The sequence below is a fragment of the Eumetopias jubatus genome, unplaced genomic scaffold (genome assembly GCF_037043125.1).
Source record: "Eumetopias jubatus isolate StellerSeaLion01/CBP00866 unplaced genomic scaffold, mEumJub1_p1.0 scaffold_10, whole genome shotgun sequence".
Classification (NCBI taxonomy): Eukaryota; Metazoa; Chordata; class Mammalia; order Carnivora; family Otariidae; genus Eumetopias; species Eumetopias jubatus.
In genome coordinates, this window is record NW_028274816.1 from 36,639,939 (window position 1) to 36,656,806 (window position 16,868).

Here is a 16,868-nt window from a genome sequence, read left to right on the forward strand (position 1 = left end):
TTTTGGGAGCTGAGGTCCGTTCTGCAGGGACCCCGTCCATATTGTTGGGTTGTTCAGCACCTTTCACCCTCTCCTAGAAGGCCAGCAATGGGGGCCAGCTGGTCTGTTCACTGCTATATCCCCAGCTCCCAGAATGTGCTGGAACGAGTCCAACGGGCTTGCAAGGACCTGTGAGGCCGGCAGGGCATCTGCCTCCCTGGCCTGACCTGACACCCCTGCACATTCAGCCCAGTGCATTGGGGTGCTCAGCGGCCGTCAGATGAACCTCATCCGCCTCTGGGCAGAGAAGGAAACTGAGGCCTGGAGCAGGTCAGGGCCTGTCTGAGGCCCCAGGCAGGCAGGGACAGACCTGGGATCACAGTCTTTCCCAGGTGACGTGGCCCCTCAAGGTGCAGCACAGACGTCTCCAACCTGGCCTCTCTGCCCTGGGAATCTTCCAAATACTGTCTTTGACCTGTTTGTCTCTGGATTTTTCGTTGGTGCCTCTTGCTGGGATGTGAAACTCAGCACACCCCGTGACCCACAGCCCCTGTTGCTGAAGTCCCTTGGGGCAGAAAAGCAATTATGCTGAGTCTGGAGTCTCGGGAGGGGAGCTGTCCCTGGGGAGGTGTGCTGGGCCTCACTCTGCTTCCCACGGTGGGGGAGCTGCTGGGGGACCCCAGCAGTGGGGCTGTCCCGGGGGGAGCCAGCCCTGCCCCCCCCCCAGCCACCCAAGTGGAGAAACCCCAGTGACCCAGTCAGGGTTTCTCTTAATTAGAGACAATTAAAACAGTGTAACGGGTAGCAGTTTGTAGCTTCCTTAGGAGGAAGCAGAGAACCCAAACGGAACCTAAAAAAAAAAAAAAAAAAAGATAAAACCCAGTGAATTTTTAATAGCGATTATCTCCTGACACACAGCGCGTTGCCATCTGGCAGACACACAAGCCCACTGAAGCTTGATGCTGGGGAGAGAGGGGGCAGCAGGAGGGAGGGGGCCGTGCAGGGCTCCTGTTGGCGGCCTGGAGCCGGGGGCCCCCTCCCTCCCCGGGGCTCGCCGGGGAGCCTGGGCATGGCAGAGGTTCTTACCTGCCCTCCTGGGCTTGCTTAGCCTGGCCCCCTCATTTCATAGACCCTCCTGTGGGGACACCCCACCCCCAGCTGACCTGAATGGAGAAACTGGGCTCCTGGTGTTTCGGGTGGGAGCAAAGCCCCCGTCCGGAGCCTGCTGGTGGCATGGGTCCGCCAGAGCCGGAGGCCACTGTGTTTCAGCTGTGGTGGCATTCCTGACCCATACCGCGTGCCAGTCCCTCGGGCATTGACTCAGCCCCTGTGTACGAAGCTGCCGCTTGTGACCCGACCCTGAGATGCCCTGGATATCCAGCTCAGGGATGAAAAGTTTGTCCCCTTTGTCACTTAAACGTTCAAATGAGTGGTTACATCTCTCTGTTTTTTTTTTTTTTAACACGGGCTCCATGAGCTTGGAGCCCAATGTGGGGCTTGAACTCACGACCCTGAGATCAAGACCTGAGCTAAGATCAAGAGTCAGATGCTTAACGGACTGAGCCACCCAGGCGCCCATGGGTGGCTACGTCTTAAAGCAGGCAGGCACTATTGACGTTTTGGGCTGGATGCCTCTTTGTCACGTGCTGTCTGTGAATCATAGGATGTTAACAACCTCCCTGGTCTCTACCCACCAGATGCCAGTTACAGTCCCTGATTGTGACACCCAGAAATGCTTCCAGACATTACCCAGTGTCCCCTGGTTGGAGGCAAAATGGTCCCGGTTGAGAATCACTAGCTTCAGGTATGTGAATGAGTTTCCTGGGCCTGCCATAAAAAAAAAAAATCATCACAAACGGGGGGAGCTTAAAACCACAGAAAATCATTCTCTCCCAGCTCCGGAGGCCAGAGTACTGAATCAAGGTGTCGCAGGGTCACCCTCCCCCTGGAGGCTCCAGGGGACTTCAGGTGTCCCTTGGCTTGTGGCTGCGTCCCTCCACCTCTGCCTTTGGCCCCCTCCCTGTGTGTGTCCCGCTATGCTGTTCTACGTTCAAATTCCCTCACTTTATAAATACACCGGCCATTGCATTTGGGGCCGCTCTAATCCAGCATGACCTCATTTTATCTTGATTATATCTGCCAAGACTCCATTTTTGAATGAGGTCATATTCTGAGGTTCCAGGAGGATGTCGTGCATTTTGGAGGACACAGTTGAACCCACACAGCAATGCTTTAGGGAAGGGAAGGGTATAGGATGGCCTCCAGGCAGCCCAGGGGTGGGCAGGTGGGTTCCACTCAGGGAGTGGCTTTGAGCTGAGGTTTAAGACCCTGGTTCACCCCGAGAGCAGGGGCCAGCAGATCCCCGCTATTGCCAGTGCTCCCCATGCCCATCTAGAGAGGTAGGTATCAGCAAACCCCTTTCACAGAGTTGGAACCTGAGTCGCGGGTTGGGGGCGTCCCTAAGGCTGCCCGCCGTGTTTACAGAACCGGGGGGGTGTGCCATCTGTCCAGGCCCTTCCTCCACCTGGGGTGGGCTCAGTCAACAGGAGTCGGTTCCAGCAGCTGCCAAGGGCTGCTCCTCTCACTTAATGTTTGGTCGCCACCTCTTGTGGGGTGATTTGTGTCCCCCCAAAAGATACATTGACGTCCAAACCCCTTCAGAAGGAGCGTGGACCTGCCACCTTGACTGCAGGCTTCAGGCCCCCAGAATTGGGAGCGCACACACTGCCGTGTGTTGAGTTCCCCGGCATGGGAGAGTTGGCCGTGTCAGCCCCAGGACCCTGACACCCCACCTTCCAAGGGGATCGGAGGACTTTGGTCTCCCTTGCCCACTTGGGCAGTGTTGCGTTTCCCCAGGATTCTTCAGGGAAGGCCGCCCTCTGGGGATGCCTGCCTCCCCGGGGGACCACCCACACTGGACGGGGAGGGGTGAGGCACAGGACGGGAGCCCGCAGCCCGAGTTGTTCTGGGGGTGGCCAGGGGGCCACACTGGGCCTGAAAGGGAGAGAGAAACTTCTGAGAATACACTTGGCTAAGAAATGTTTGAGCTTCTCTCCAGAGCAGAAGCCTCGCCAGGCCTCTGCAATGACCTGACTGCAAAGGATGATGTTTCCAAAGCCATTGGCCATTGCACGGGCCAGGCGAGGCGACTTCGGTGATCTTCTGGCCAGGAACCGAGGGGGAGGCAGCTCTGCCTGCCTCTCTGGGGCTCTGAGCTACGTGCTGCCCCCCTGCGCCCCACCTCCACCCCACTGTGGTTGCAGGTGAGGGGGCTGGAGTAGCTCGAGGCCGCAAACGTTCGTATAAAGGTGATGCCTTACCAGACCACGAGTTGTGCAAGGGTGCAGGGGCCATGGGAACCAAGTTAGGGCAGGGTGAGAAGTGGGAGGTGTGGTTAGGGTCCTCGGGTTGCTGTAACAACCCCAGACTCACCACCTCGGGGCTTCAACCACGTTGGTTCTCTGACTGTTCTGGAGGCCAGAAGTCCAAGATCTGGAAGGGCTGTGCTCCCTTTCGGGGGCTCCTGGGAAGAAGGCCTCCCTTCTCCCTTACCGCTCTGGCAGCTGCTGGCCTTCCTTGGCTTGGGATCTCTTTCTGCCGCATCTTCACGTGGCCTTCTCCTCCTCTGATGGAGAACGGCTCAGCCCTGGATTTAAGGCCCACTTGGATCATCCAGATGGTCTTATTTATAGATCCTTAATTACGTCTGCAGAGACCCTTTTTCCAAATAAGGTCCCATTCACAGGTTCCAGGGGTTAGGATGTGGGCCATTCAGCCCCCTGCAGTGGGGTCAGGGAAGACCCCTATAAGTGACCCATGCCAGAGCTGGTCGCGCGGATAGCTGAGGGGGAGAGCTCCGGGCAGGGCAGTGGGCCAGAGCCCTGAGTGCGGAACACACTTGAAATGCCTAAGAAATGGCAAGGACACCGGGACGCCTGGTGGCTCAGTCGGTGAAGCGTCCGCCTTCGGCCCGGGTCGTCATCCCAGGGTTCCCGGATCGAGCCCCGCGTCGGGCTCCTTACTCAGCGGGGAGTCTGCTTCTCTTTCTGCCTCTGCCCCTGCTTGTGTTCTTCTGATAAATAAATAAAATCTTAAAAAGAAAAAAGAAATGGCAAGGATACTAATGGGTAGGGCTGCAGGATCGGAGGAGAGGAGTGGGGGTGTGTGGGCTGTGGTGCCGAGGACGTGGCCTTCACTGGGATCTGGGTGGGAGGCCTGGGAGGTTTGGGGCAGAGGCGGGGACATGAGTCAACCTCCCTTCGCCCAGGGTCCCCTGGCAGGCCTCACACGGAGGATGGAGCTCAGGGGGCCAGCGGGTTGGCTACTGCATCAGTCCAGGCAGGAGGGGCAGAGGGGTTTGGGTGGGGAAGGAAAGGAGAGGCATCAGTTTGGGCTCTTATCTGGGGAAGAGTGCATCTCAGCGCGGCCCCTGACAGGGGTGGGGGGCCCCGGGGGAGCAGCCTGGTCTCTGATGGATCATGGGTTTGTGGTGGTCTCATCTTCCCAAACAGCCCGACCTGCCACAGCCGCCTCCCTCCGTTTCCTCCTCCTCACCCCACCGTGTGGGCAGCTGTCGTCGGTGGGAGCAGGGAGAACAGCTGGAGGTGCAGGGAGGGTGGTGGGTGGGGGAGCCCAGGCAGCAGGGACACTGGAGAGGCTGTGCCGGCCTGCGGAGGGGGTCACATTTCATTGCTCTCTCTGCAGCATTTCCCACAGTCAAACCTGAGCGCCTCCCGCTGATGGCCTCTTGGGGCTGCAGGGAAAGCGCTTTCCTCGCCTGTGACTCCATTCTCCCCCGCCCCCCGCATGCCCCCCCCTTCTGCTTCAAGCTGCCCGCTGCCTGGAAGCTAGGCCTCCAGCCACCCCCCAGGGCTGGGAGCGAGGGAGGCCCGTGTTTCCAAAATGAACGTTGCTTTTAATGCCCCACCCTTCAGTCCTTATCCCCTCGAATTTATTGGATGAACCCTGTGGTGCTGATGGATTCGAGGCTTGGGCCTCAGTGTCTGAATCCTGCTGGAGTCTCCTGCTTGGCTCTGTTCTCCAGACGGCCCTAGTTCATCCCCTGAATCAGTCAGGGCGACCCCCCACCCTCCGGGCCACAGCTCATGTGGCCCAGGGACCACATACTGTGGCTTGCAGTAAGCATTGCCTGTAGATTCATTGATCTGCTCCGGGCCCCCTGACCCCTGTCTTCTTGCCCCTGCCCCCCCCCCCCCCATGGACAGAATCCCAACTTTTCTTTCTTCCCTCTTATCTCTGCCTTCCTCAGCCAGGTCCCCACCCCTGAGGCAGCCCAAGCAGCCAGTTTGCAGGGAAGTGTGAGTGGAGACCCGTCTTGCTAAATCTTTAATCTGCGCCGGGAGCTGCCTTCCCCCTGGCGGTGGGCAGATTGGGGGTCACCAGACCATGCACAGGCAGTCTGAACGCTGCTTCCAGAGCTCTTCCTGCTGGGGCCAGTGGGCCGTGTCTGGCCGCATCCACACCCCTGCAGGCTGGGCCACCAGCTGCCCCTTGGGATGCAGGAAGGTCTCCTGAATCGGGTGAGGGCCGGGGCACGGGATGCCTGTCCGCTCAACTTGGTCAAATTGAGGCAGACACAGACCTGTCTCCGAACCCATCATTATGCTGAGGGGTGGTGACTTGCAGTCATACCATCCCCACTCTTCAGAGGCAGGCTTCTTTCCAAGGTGCCATGGTTGTGTGCTCAGTGCTAGGCAGGTCCGGGCCTTACAGACTCGGGTCTGTCGGTGGCTGCTGGAGCCCATGACTTGCGGGGCAGGAAGCTCAGTCAGCAGGAAATGGGGCATCTTTCTGAGAAAGGAGAGGAGGAACCCGGTGGGAAATGTTCTTGAGGCCTTCGAGGGCTCTTGTGTGAGAATACAACAGGCTCCCTGAGGGCCTGGGGTGCCTGAAGGGGGGGTCCCCGGTATTTTGGAGAAACCAGCCCAGTTTGGGATGCGAACAGGTAGGGATGGCAGGACCCCCTCGCGCCTTCTAATCCTCTACCCTCGCACACACATCTGACGGTCCCAAATCAGGCAGGCCAGGTACGTCCTGGGATAGCACGTTGCATTGGAAGCCCCTTGTTGTCACAGCCTGGTGGGGACACCCGAAGCGTTCGGGGTACAGAATGGAGCAGGGAGATTTCCATCATCCCAGACGGACATCCTTGCCCCCGGCATTCCTGCCTTTTGTTCCTGGGCCCAGGCTCACCAGCCATTTTTTCATTCCTTATGCTCCTGTCTCATGGCCTTTGCACCTGCTGTTCCCACTCTCTGTCATGCTGTTCCTTGCTGACACCAGCTTTTCCCTCAGATGGAGCATTTTCTTGGCACGCTCCATGCGAATATACTCATGTGCCTTCCCGAGGCTGTGCGTCAGCCTGCTGAGCTGGGCTGCACCAGAGGAAGGGCTGGGTCAGCTCTTTGGCTCAAGAGCCTGTCCCCAGGGCCTGGCCCATGTATGCAGGAGGTGCCCAATAATGATTCTGGGTTAATGTTTTATGTGTTTCCCGATTCTTTAGCCAAAGCTGAAACTGTGGGAGACCTTCCTCCACGTGCCGCCTGCTTGTGAGCCATGTACCCCTGGCTGGGGCTGACTTCCACCCGGTCAGGCCACTCCCCGTGTGGGCGCTCAGCCTCTGTCCTCGTGCGTGCCCCAGGCCTCCTAGGCCCTCAGGAGTCACCTGCTGGACACAGAACAGGCTTCAAGGGTTTTAGTTGATGCAGCAGTTTTATTGGGATGTCTTTCACCGTACGATTCATCCCCTGAAAGTGTACAAGTCAGTGGTTTTTATGAATCTGCAGACTGCATGAATCACCGTGTCCTTCTAGAATGTTCTTCTCACCCCACAGAGAAACCCTGTCCTCCCTCGCTGTCACTCGTATTTCTCCCTCCCCCCCAGCTCCCGACAACCATGGATCTGTGCCCTGTCTCTGTGGATTTACCTATTCTGGACATTTCGCATTAGTGGAATCATAAAACGTGGGGCCTTGTGTGTCTGGCCTCTCACTGAGCCATGCTTTCAAGGCCCGTCTGCCCCAGAGGACTGCCTTCCACTTCGTGGCTGAGTAATATTCCAGAGCGTGGACGGACCACATTTTGTTTATGCTTTCATCCACTGATGCACATTTGGGTGGTTTCCACATCTTGGGTGTTGTGACCGGTGCTGCCGTGAACATGTTTGTACGAGTTTCCGTGCGGACATATGTTTTCAATTCTCTGGGCCTCCGCCCCTCCTCGTTCTCTGGACTTCCTGTTGACTGTAGGGATGGCTGGGGTGTCCACTGTCATGGTGGAGTGACCATTTCTCACATGTCATCAAGTGCCTGGGCACTGGCCCCAGGGGTTCATGGAGGCCTCAGCCTCTGTACACAATGGTACATGGGGGGGAAATTGAGGCTCAGGCCACCTGCTTGTGGCTGCAGCGTCAGGATTCGTCTCCTCCTTGAAGCTCTCCAGGCCCTGTTTCCAGAGCTCGAGGGCCGCAGGGTGCTGGAAATGGCCCAGCAGGGGTCCGTGTGGCAGCAGGGCTAGTCCTCTAGTGCTTCCTGGGTCCTGGCTACACCCGAGCGCCTGTCTGAAGCCTTCAAACTCTCACAGTGCTCCTCATGAAGTGTGGACTGGCACAGTTCCCACTTCATAGATGGGGAAACTGAGGCACGAGACGCCAAGTCACATGCTTTGGTCATCGGCCTTCAGCGTCAGGGCCAGAGTGGGACTCGGGCAGTTTGGCCTCAGACTCTACTACCTGAACCCCAACATCATGCCACTTGGGTAAGAGGCAGATGTTCAGATGGGGACAAGGGCACATTCTGGGCCTCCCTGGGGGAGGTGAGACTTGGTTGTTCAGAGCCTTCTGTGTCTCAGTTTCTTACTGGCCGTGTGACTGGGGCAAGTCTGGGACCTCTGTGAGCCTCTGTCTCCACCCCCTTGCCTGCTCCCAGGTCCCTGGGGGGGCCCTGCTGCTTCCCCCTGATTCCTGAGCCCACTTTCTCAGGCCTTGCCGCTCCTGGGAAGCCCAGCAGAGCCCCCACCCCAATCCCCAGCCACCCCCAGTGGCCCAGCGGTCTGTCCAGGTGTCTGATTGCTCTCCCGGGGGACAGAGCGTCGACCATCCACTGGGTGTCACTTTCATAGCAGGTGTGGCGGGCGGTGGGGGCAGATGAGGCTCCCTGGGAAGGGTGGGGGCCGGACTGCGTGGCCGGCAGTTCCAGGGAGGGGGTCCCAAGCCCCCCAGTCTGCCTTTTCTGCTTGGCACCCCCAGCACCCACTCCCTAACGTTCCAGCGTGTGGCCCCGAGCCCTCCACCCCACCTCCCTCCGCTCCTGAAATAGTGCTCGGCCCCGAGCAGCTGGGTTCCACACGGAGTGTGGCGGGCAGGTCCCCCAGGGAGCAGCGTGTGCAGAAACCACAGGTCTTGTCACCGTGTGTGCTGCCTTCGCTCGCATTTCAGTTTTGTTTTTAAGCTGGCCCTTGCTCCCTCCCACCCTGAGCCGAATGCGCCCCTGCCTGGACCTTTGGCCATGTCTGCTTGCCATCCACGGGTCTCCGCCCATCCTGACACCTGCTCTGCCTGACACAGCCAAGCCTCGCCAAGGGGGAAGCCAGACCTCCCGGGCTCGAGTCTGGGCTCTGCCATTAGCCAGCTGTGCAGCCTCAGCGTGTGGCCCAACCGCTCCGTGCCTCAGTTTCCTGATCTATAAACTGGAGATAATGCTGTCTCTCTTTTTGAAAGAGTGAGCACACTCAAGCACGTGAGGTGCTCAGCGCGTGTCTGGCTCACGGTGGTCTCTGTGGTGGGAGAGGCGTCCTCCCAGCTCGCAGATGGCAGGGGGGAGGCAGTGGTTAGCTCTGGGGTGCAGAGGGCGTGTCGCCTGAGAAGGGTTCCCACGGGGGTCAGGGTTTTTTCGATGGGTGAGGAGCGGGCAGAAGGGCACTCCAGGTAGAGGGGACCTCCACCAAGGAGTTGAAGTTAGTACCCTTTGTGGATGCACCCCTCCTCCTCCCAAGTGGGGTGTTACCGGAGAGGTCGTATCTGAGCTGACATCCCCCGTCCTGTGCACGTGCCAAGGTTTGGACAGTCTGTTTGCTGAGAGTACCTGGTGCGGTCAGTGCCCTGGAGCTGAGATGGATCGGTGCAGACAGGGCCCGGCAGCTTCTCCTGACCTCCATGCCCCCGATTCTGCTGCGGGAGCAGGTAGCGGACTTGGAGGACCCCGCGCTGTGCCCCGTGCCGTGGGAGATGGGGGAAAGGAGCACAAGATGGCCAGCGCTGTGCGCTTCCCTTTGCCTTAACTTCTCGTTCTCGGGGCAGCTGGAATGAGGAGACGCTTCTGTTTTCACCACCATTTTACAGACGAGGAAACTGAGACCCAGAGCTGTTGCTTGTGACTTGTCTGGGGTGAACAGCTGGGAAGGGACAGAGCTGGGACACAGCCCTGCCCTCCGCCCCACCGTCCACCCCTTTACTGCAGTGCTCAACACTTGCGCGGGACAGGCTGGCCCTGCCCTGCGAGGCCTGCTGGCTTGCTGTCATTTTGCCTCTGGATTTCATGTCCTCACCAGGGAGGTGTTTGTCAAGGGCCTTTGCAAGCCAGGTGCCCTCCACGGGCTGGCTGTTGTCATTATCTGGGGAACGGCAGCAGTTAGATGGGAAGGGGAGTGGACCAGCGCCGCAAACCACCAGAACTACCAGAACATTCCAGAACCTCCGCCAGTGGGCTGCACGTCATCGGCGGTGCCCTGGGTGGTGCCCCATTCTGCCAGGCGCAAGAGACCGAGAACCAGCACCCATGTGTCTCCGGTGGAAGGGGGGCAGACCGTGAGCAGGGCCTGGCAAGGTGATGAGCCTGAGGCTCGGCTCTGGGAGCAGGGACCAGGGCCCCGGTTTACCACTGTGTAAGCTTGAGGGAGTCCGTCAACTGCTCCGTGCCTCAGTTTCCCCTCCATAAAATACGGGTGCTAGTGGTCCTCACCTGCAGGGTCGACCTGAAGCCGAACACGAGTTATGAGGGTGGGAGGTATGCAGTCAGTGCCAGACTCCACTGGAAACGTCATGTAGTAGCTACTCTTGCTTCCCGTCTGGGTGGGTGGCAGGAAAGGGAGAACAGAAGCGTGTGGGCGCAGGGCAGTGTCTGGAGTTAAATCCCCTCTCTGTGCCTCGGTTTCCCTGTCTGTAATTGGGGTGGGAAGCGCCCGGCCCCCGGCCTGGCCCGCAGTAGGCACCCTGCTCCTGCGCCGGCCACGCCCAGCCCGGGACCACGGTCCCGGCCCACCTGGCCATTCCGTGGCATCGAGTGTCCCGGAGGCGGCAGGCTGAGACCGGCGGGTCTCCCGGCGCACACCTGAGAACCTGCTGGCAGGAGTGTTTGCTTAATTAATTGACTTTGCGAGAGGGAGCCCGTCCCCGTGTAAATCTAGCAGCAGGCTCCGGTGCTCACTGCCGGATGCAGCGAGTGCAAGGCTAGACTTTAAATAAGGGTACGGCTCTTGTTTGAATAATTGAAGGGCATCAAGGAAAACAGCAGTCCTCGGCACAACGTCCATCCTCCATCCACGGCACCGAGAGACTTTCAGACCTGCGTGCTGGCTGGACCCCGCCCCCGGCAACCGTCGGGAGAGGGCTGTCGATCGAGTGCCCCCATTTTCCAGATTGGGAAGCCGAGGCCGTGGTGGTGAAGGGGCAGAGTGCGTGCCTGGAGGCCGCGTTCTGAGCCTGGCGAAGCTGGCCCTGGCTTCCTGCTGCTTTGTGGGGCGCTGCGGACCATGTTGCATCGTGCGAGAGTGTCCTCAAGAGGAAGGCTGAGCCGTGCTTTCTCTGGTCTGGTCTTTCTGATCTGCCGTGAGAGGGGCTGCCGGGTGCCAGGGCCCTGCGCACCCCATGCGTTCGCGAACCTGCTTTGAACAAACGGGGCAGGTGTCAGACTGCGAGCCCGCTGGCCCCGGGAGGGTGTGGGAACAGGGTACGCGCCTCTGTTCCTGCTCGTGATTGACAGCTTCCTTCTGGACATCAGTTGGTTTTCTAAAAATTTAGTCGATGTGAGTGACCCCTCCAGAAACTAAACAACCGTCCGATTTGAAGTTGTGGTAGGTAAATAACACAGGGGTGCAGGTGTGGTGGCAATCCCAAGTGGCCCTCGAGTGACAAGCCACAGAGAGGCTGTAACGTGGACGGCGTCACGAGTGGCTCTGTGCCCCCCCTCCTCAAAACCCTGGAGAGAGGGTTGTTACTCTCCCTAGTCTTGCAGATGGGGAAACAGAGGCACAGAGAGGCTAAGTAACCTCCCGTGTCACACACAGCAGAGCTGGGACTCGCACCCAGGCAGTGCAGCCCCGGAGCCCCCGCTTTCTCTGCAGCCATCTCTCTTGCCCTACTGTCTGTCTGGGCAGCACCCTCCACCCCCCGCCCCCGCTCATGGCCTTTGCTCTCCCGAGATAACACATGGCGGGGGAGGGGCTCCACCCCTGGGCCGGCCCCTCAAGTCTAGAACACCTGCCCCTGCCCTGGGCATGGCTGCACCTGAGCCGAGCCCGAGGCATCTACCTGCCCAGTCTGCATTCAACCTTGACTCCTCAGCACCTGTCCTTGGCGCTGGGCCACGTCACCCACTGCCCAGATGGTGTGGTAGGGTGACTTCCGCCACCACAGACAAAGGCAGGATTTATAGTTGTCAGAAAACCATGTGGAACATTCCAGGCAGCATTCACGCCCAGCCACTCCTCCCCAGACGGGGGGTGGGAAGCGGCCTGAGCCAAGAAAGAGGCACCTTGGGGCCACCCACCCCTGGTTTCCTGTGCCCTGGAGGCACCCATTCCAGCCCTGCCGTTTCCCAGAGGATAGCATAGGCCCAGAGAGGGAGAGCATCTTGGCTGTAGTCACACAGCAGGGTGGGGCCCGGTCCTGGGTCCAGCCTTTGCACAGCCTGTTCTCCAAACGGGGGGAAGTGGAGAGCTGTGTCCTCCCTTCCCCCGTGCCTTCACCCAGCCTTTAGTTCATTTTTTGGAGCAGGGAAGGAGGGAAGGAGGCGGCCCCTCTGAGTGCAGTCCCTGGGAGGGCATCCTTCATCCCACAGACCTGCGCCGCCGCCATGGCCGCATTAAGGACAGATGGATTACAGCTAATGAGCCTGCTTGCACCATTAACACTCGAGAGCCTTCCCGGGATTAAAGCCGGCGCGCAGCCCGCCGGGGCCGGCTTGTCACTCTCCCGGTGGCGCCGAGGCTCCTGGCTGTGCATCAGTGTGCCCTAATTGTTCCCGTAATTGGGAGCCTGATGCCAGCCTCCCTGGGGCGGCCGGCCGGCGGGAGCTGCCTACCGGGCCCCCACCCCTGCCCAGCTTACCCCTCCTGCCCCTCAAACACCAGCGCCCCATTTTGAGCCTGGGTTGGGGGTGCCTCACCTCGACAGAGCCCCCATTCTTGTCCCGGCCCTTTGTAAGATGGGACAATAATGGTACCTCAGAGCAGTGAGGGGGCCGGCCCGACGTGGGCTGCACTCCACTGGGGTCCACCCATGCCCAGCTCTCGTTTGTGGCACGCACGTGTGCACACACACGCACGTAGCTCCTGTCTTCTCACGCACATGCGCGTATGCTTGCCTGCAGTATTCACACTCATGCACACACCTCACTCGCAGTGATCCACTCACCTCAAGCACGTGCATGCGTGCACCCCCACGTCTGCTCTCACACATGCACGTGCGTTCGGGCACACGAGTCCCCCCGGGGCACGACCCTCCTGCTCAGCACCACTGTGCACACACAGCCGGGGCACACTCAGCACTGGCGGGTGGGCACGGGGAGGACACTGCGGTGCTCCCCGTGCTGGAGGCGGGTGTGACGGTTCTAACCTGGTGTGGCCTGGCCTCTGTGCGAAATCCTCTGTGGCTCCCCATGGCCGGCAGGCACCTCTCCCCACCTGCATGCGGGGCCCGCCCCTCCCCAGCCCTCCCTCTACATCACCTCCCTCCAGAGCCGGGTCCTCGTCCCCTGCCCCGCGACCCCACAGCCCACACCACCCCCTTGAGAAACTGGGCACGCTGTCCTCCATTCCTGACGTGAGAGAAGAACCCAGGGACTCCCCTGTCTGCATTTTGGTTCCAAGGTCCAGCCGCTCAGTGTGCATTTGTAGGACTGAGTTTAGGCATTGTTGGATGTAGGCCGCAGACTTAAACTGAAATAGGATTTGTTTTACCAGTTTCTCACGTGCCTAGCACCATGTCCACCCCGGGGAGAGAAGCAGAGGACCCCGGTTTCCATTTGGTGTAGGCATTCGAGGGACCCAGGGGGTCCACTCAGTGCTGATAAGCCCCCGGGGGATTCCAACACGGGGATCCTTGAGCTGTGCTGGGAGGAACACGTTCTGGACATTCCAGAGGGTTCCAGGTGCTGCTTCTGCCCGCCTCCCCCCCCCAGCCCCAGTCCACTTGGGAAGAGACAGAGGAGGGAGCAGCCAGGCCATCATACCCTAAATGGATTGGGTGTGAGCAGCACCCCAGCGGTCACCACCTCCACCTCTCAGCGAAGGTGCTGTGTTCACTCAGACCCGGTTTTGAACCCAGAGTGGGTGCCTTAGTAAGCTTTACCTTCCTGCTATTTTCTGGAAAACTCAGTCACGGGTGGGTGTGGAGAAGTTTGTGAAGTAGCTTCTTGCAGCCCCAAGTCCTAGAGACTGTGCAGCTCATCCCAGCCGGGACGGGGTCGTGTCTGAGAGGCCTGTGGCTGTGTTTGCGCCCTGGGCAAAGCCGATTTAACAAACACCTACGGGAGGCTCCTTGTGAGCAAGGCGGACACATACAAACTCATTTACCTTTCCTGGCCGCCTCGTGATTCCTTCCGTTTTTATCTCTATGTGACAGATGGGGAAACTGAGGCACAGAGAGGCTAGGTGACTTGCACAGGTCACACAGCTAGCAATGGCAGGCCAGGATTTGAACACAGGGTTGACAGGGGACTCCCCTGCTGTGCTGCCTCGAGGAGAAAGAAGTAGGGAGCTGGGTGCTCCCAGGCCCGGGCTGTGCCCTTGGGGGAGAAGAAGAGAGGAGGGAGGGGTGGCGTGATAAGGAATACATTATCTTGCCCCCGCCCCGGCTCCCCACACGGAGCTCCTAAAGCCCTTGGAATATCCTAGCAGGTGGGGGCGTGTTTTGCTCTGATGAGGTGACCATGGTGGGCTTCGGCCTGAGGCCGGCCACCTGAAAGCCCAGGCCATGGTTAGAAGTGGACCCCTCGTTTTCCTGGGAGGAGAGAGGGGCCAGAGACAGTTACTGCTCCTGCAGCCTCCGTGAACATCGCTCAAGCCTGGGGGTCACCGAGCTGCCTGGCTGCCAACAGGGCAGGGGTGGGGAGGGCAAGGGAGCACCGCACCACTCCTGTCCCTCGCTCTAGGCGTCTCTTCCATCTGGCTGTTCCTGAGCCAGGAACATATCCTGCCTATGATAAGGCAGTAAACGAAAGTCCAGCATTGGCATGAGTTCGGTGAGCTGTTTGAGCAAATCGTGGAACCTGAGAAGGGTCCCGCCAACCGTGCTTGAGAGCTGGCCAGCCAGAAGTGCGCAAGGCCGGGGCCTGTGGCTGGTGTCTTGAGGTCAGCGCCGTGGCGTGGGAGTGAGCGGGCTCCAGGCAGCTCCTGTCGCATAGCGGAGGACTGCACGCACAGAGCGCCCACCGCGTGGTGTCTGAAGGGTTGTGAGTAGAGGGACAATTCCTGTTTAGTCGGTGAGCACGGCGGCCCCAGGGCAGGGACAGGTGCACGGCCTGAGGGAGGCGGGCAGGGTCTGTGAGACCCTGGACAGTTAACGTGCCCTTTGGGGCTCCATTAAGCCAGTCCCCAGCCTTGGGAGGGGCCGGTCAGGCTGCGGTGATGCGTCACTGGTCACTCGGCTCCGCCCTCTGCAGAGCAGCGTGAGATGGTGAAGAGGTAGAGGCAGCCCCCCTCCCAGCCATGGAGGCTTCTAGCAGGAGGGGGCCTAGGACGATGGCCTTAAATCGTGCAGGGAGCCAGGCCCCGCCCCACGGGGACTCCGGGGAGGGCTGCCCAGCAGAGGCAAATCCAAGCAGTTGGGCCGGCTTCTTCAGGGCAGAGTCTGTCCTCATGGAGGACACAGGGCTGCCCACCTCATTGTGTGGATGGTCCTTCTAGCCTTGCTTCCACACCAAATACCCTCATGCTCTTGCTGTTTTTTCTCCACGTAATTCGGCTCGTCTTCCCCCCCTCCATTTAAGCTCCTACTGTCTGCTGATAGTAGTGTGCTCAGAGTGTGGGGGAGGTTCTAAGAGCTGAACCCTGGTCTCTGTCCCTCACTCATGTGCTCAGGATGCCGACACCTACCAGAGTGTACAGTGCTCTAGGCATGGTGTTCATCTCTAGGAAACTCAGGGTCAAGTTGAGAGAGAATTCTGGCTTATCCCTCCCAGAGCATATCCACACTCCCTGCCCCCTGCTGAGTATTGGTTACAAAATGCTTATAGCCAAGGAGAGGAGGTGACAGATGCACAAGCAGCTCAGTCCCTAGCGGGAAACGCCACGAGAGAGGGAAGTACAAGATGCTATGGGAGCAGGGTTCCCAGAGGCCAGGAAGTTGGACTGGGGTTCCGAAGGATGACTAGGAGTTCGTGAGGTCAGGAACAGAGGATGGAGTGTTTGAAACCCTCGTGAGGCCTCTGGGAAAAGTTGGAGCAGACCAGAGGATCCGACAAGGCCAAGAATTAGGCAAGAGTGGGGAGAGGTGGCGGACAACCTCTTGGAGTTGACACAGGGCTGGACTCTGCACAAGGTGCACGGCTTGGTCAGCGAGGGGAGGCCGGGTGAGGCAGCAGCCGTCTGCAGGCCCCAGGCCCTGCGCCCTGGGGTCTGAATTGGTGTGACCAGGAATCAAAGTCCTGTGCGCTTTTTATACTTTTATTTTTACTGTTATCCTTAGCACCGATTCCTTGCGCCCATGGTGCAGGAGACACAAGAAAAAGCCGTGTAGAGAGGCGGTCCCGTAGAACGCTTCCTGGCTGGACCGTCCCATGTGGTGGCCACGAGGCACGGGTGGCTCCTGGGCCTAAGGAATGGAATTGTAGATTGTATTTAATTCTAATTAGTTTAACTTTGAATTTCAAATACCGCCTGTGGCTAGTGGCTACTGTTCCAGGCAGCAGGGCTCCGGAGTGCCAAGAGAGCCCCTTCCCTGCCCCCAGCACTGCCTCCCCTGGGATTTGGTGGGCTTTCAGCGGGGCTGGGGAGATTGTTCTGGAGCAGGGACCACGCAGCCGTGGACCCGGCGTGGCACGTGGCACGGGGTCCAGCACTACCACCCCCATCCCCCTCCCCCCAGTTCAGTGACTGACTGGCACCAAGTTTTCTTTAGAAAAGGATGGATCCTCCATGGCCGTGTCGCTGGTACGGTGGCTCAGGTTCTGTCTGTAGTGGTTTGCATGCGTGCCCCCAAATTTCTCCTCCACCCACAACCTCAGAATGGGACCTCATTTGGAAATAGGGTGTTTGCAGATGTTGATGGAGTTAGGATGCTGGCTCAGGGCGGGCCTGAATGCAGTGTTTCCCTCGTAGGAGAGGAGAGATGCGTGAGGAAGGCCCTGTGAGGAGGGAGGCAGAGGTGGAGGGATGTGGCCACAACCCAGGGATGCCCGGAGCCCCCAGGAGCTGGAAGAGGCAGGCGGGATCTTCCCCTGGAGCCTCTGGAGGGAGTATGGACCTGCAGACACGTCAGTTTCAGACGTCTGGCTTCCAGAATGTGAGAAAATTAATTTCTGTTGTTTGAAGCTCCCGGTCGGTGGCCCCAGATAGCACACATCAGGCCTGGTGGCACTGACCTGCCTTTGACCGCCTGGTGTCCCCTTGCTGAGCATCCCCTGTGCTGGGCTGTGCCCCTAACTCCATGCTGA

General features: G+C 59.4%; 1 protein-coding gene across 2 annotated transcripts in view; it reads left to right on the forward strand.

Moving 5' to 3' along the window:
• The window catches only part of GSE1 (Gse1 coiled-coil protein), a 401,392-nt gene that overhangs the window by 230,742 nt on the left and 153,782 nt on the right, over nucleotides 1-16,868 (forward strand). The window contains exon 3 of one of the 2 annotated variants that reach the window (XM_088027515.1): nucleotides 5,694-5,718. The exons of the other annotated variant lie outside the window; for it this stretch is intronic. Within the exon in view, the coding sequence (XP_087883641.1) occupies nucleotides 5,694-5,718 (25 nt within the window). The remainder of the gene's footprint in view (nucleotides 1-5,693; nucleotides 5,719-16,868) is intronic. 2 annotated transcript variants of the gene reach the window in all.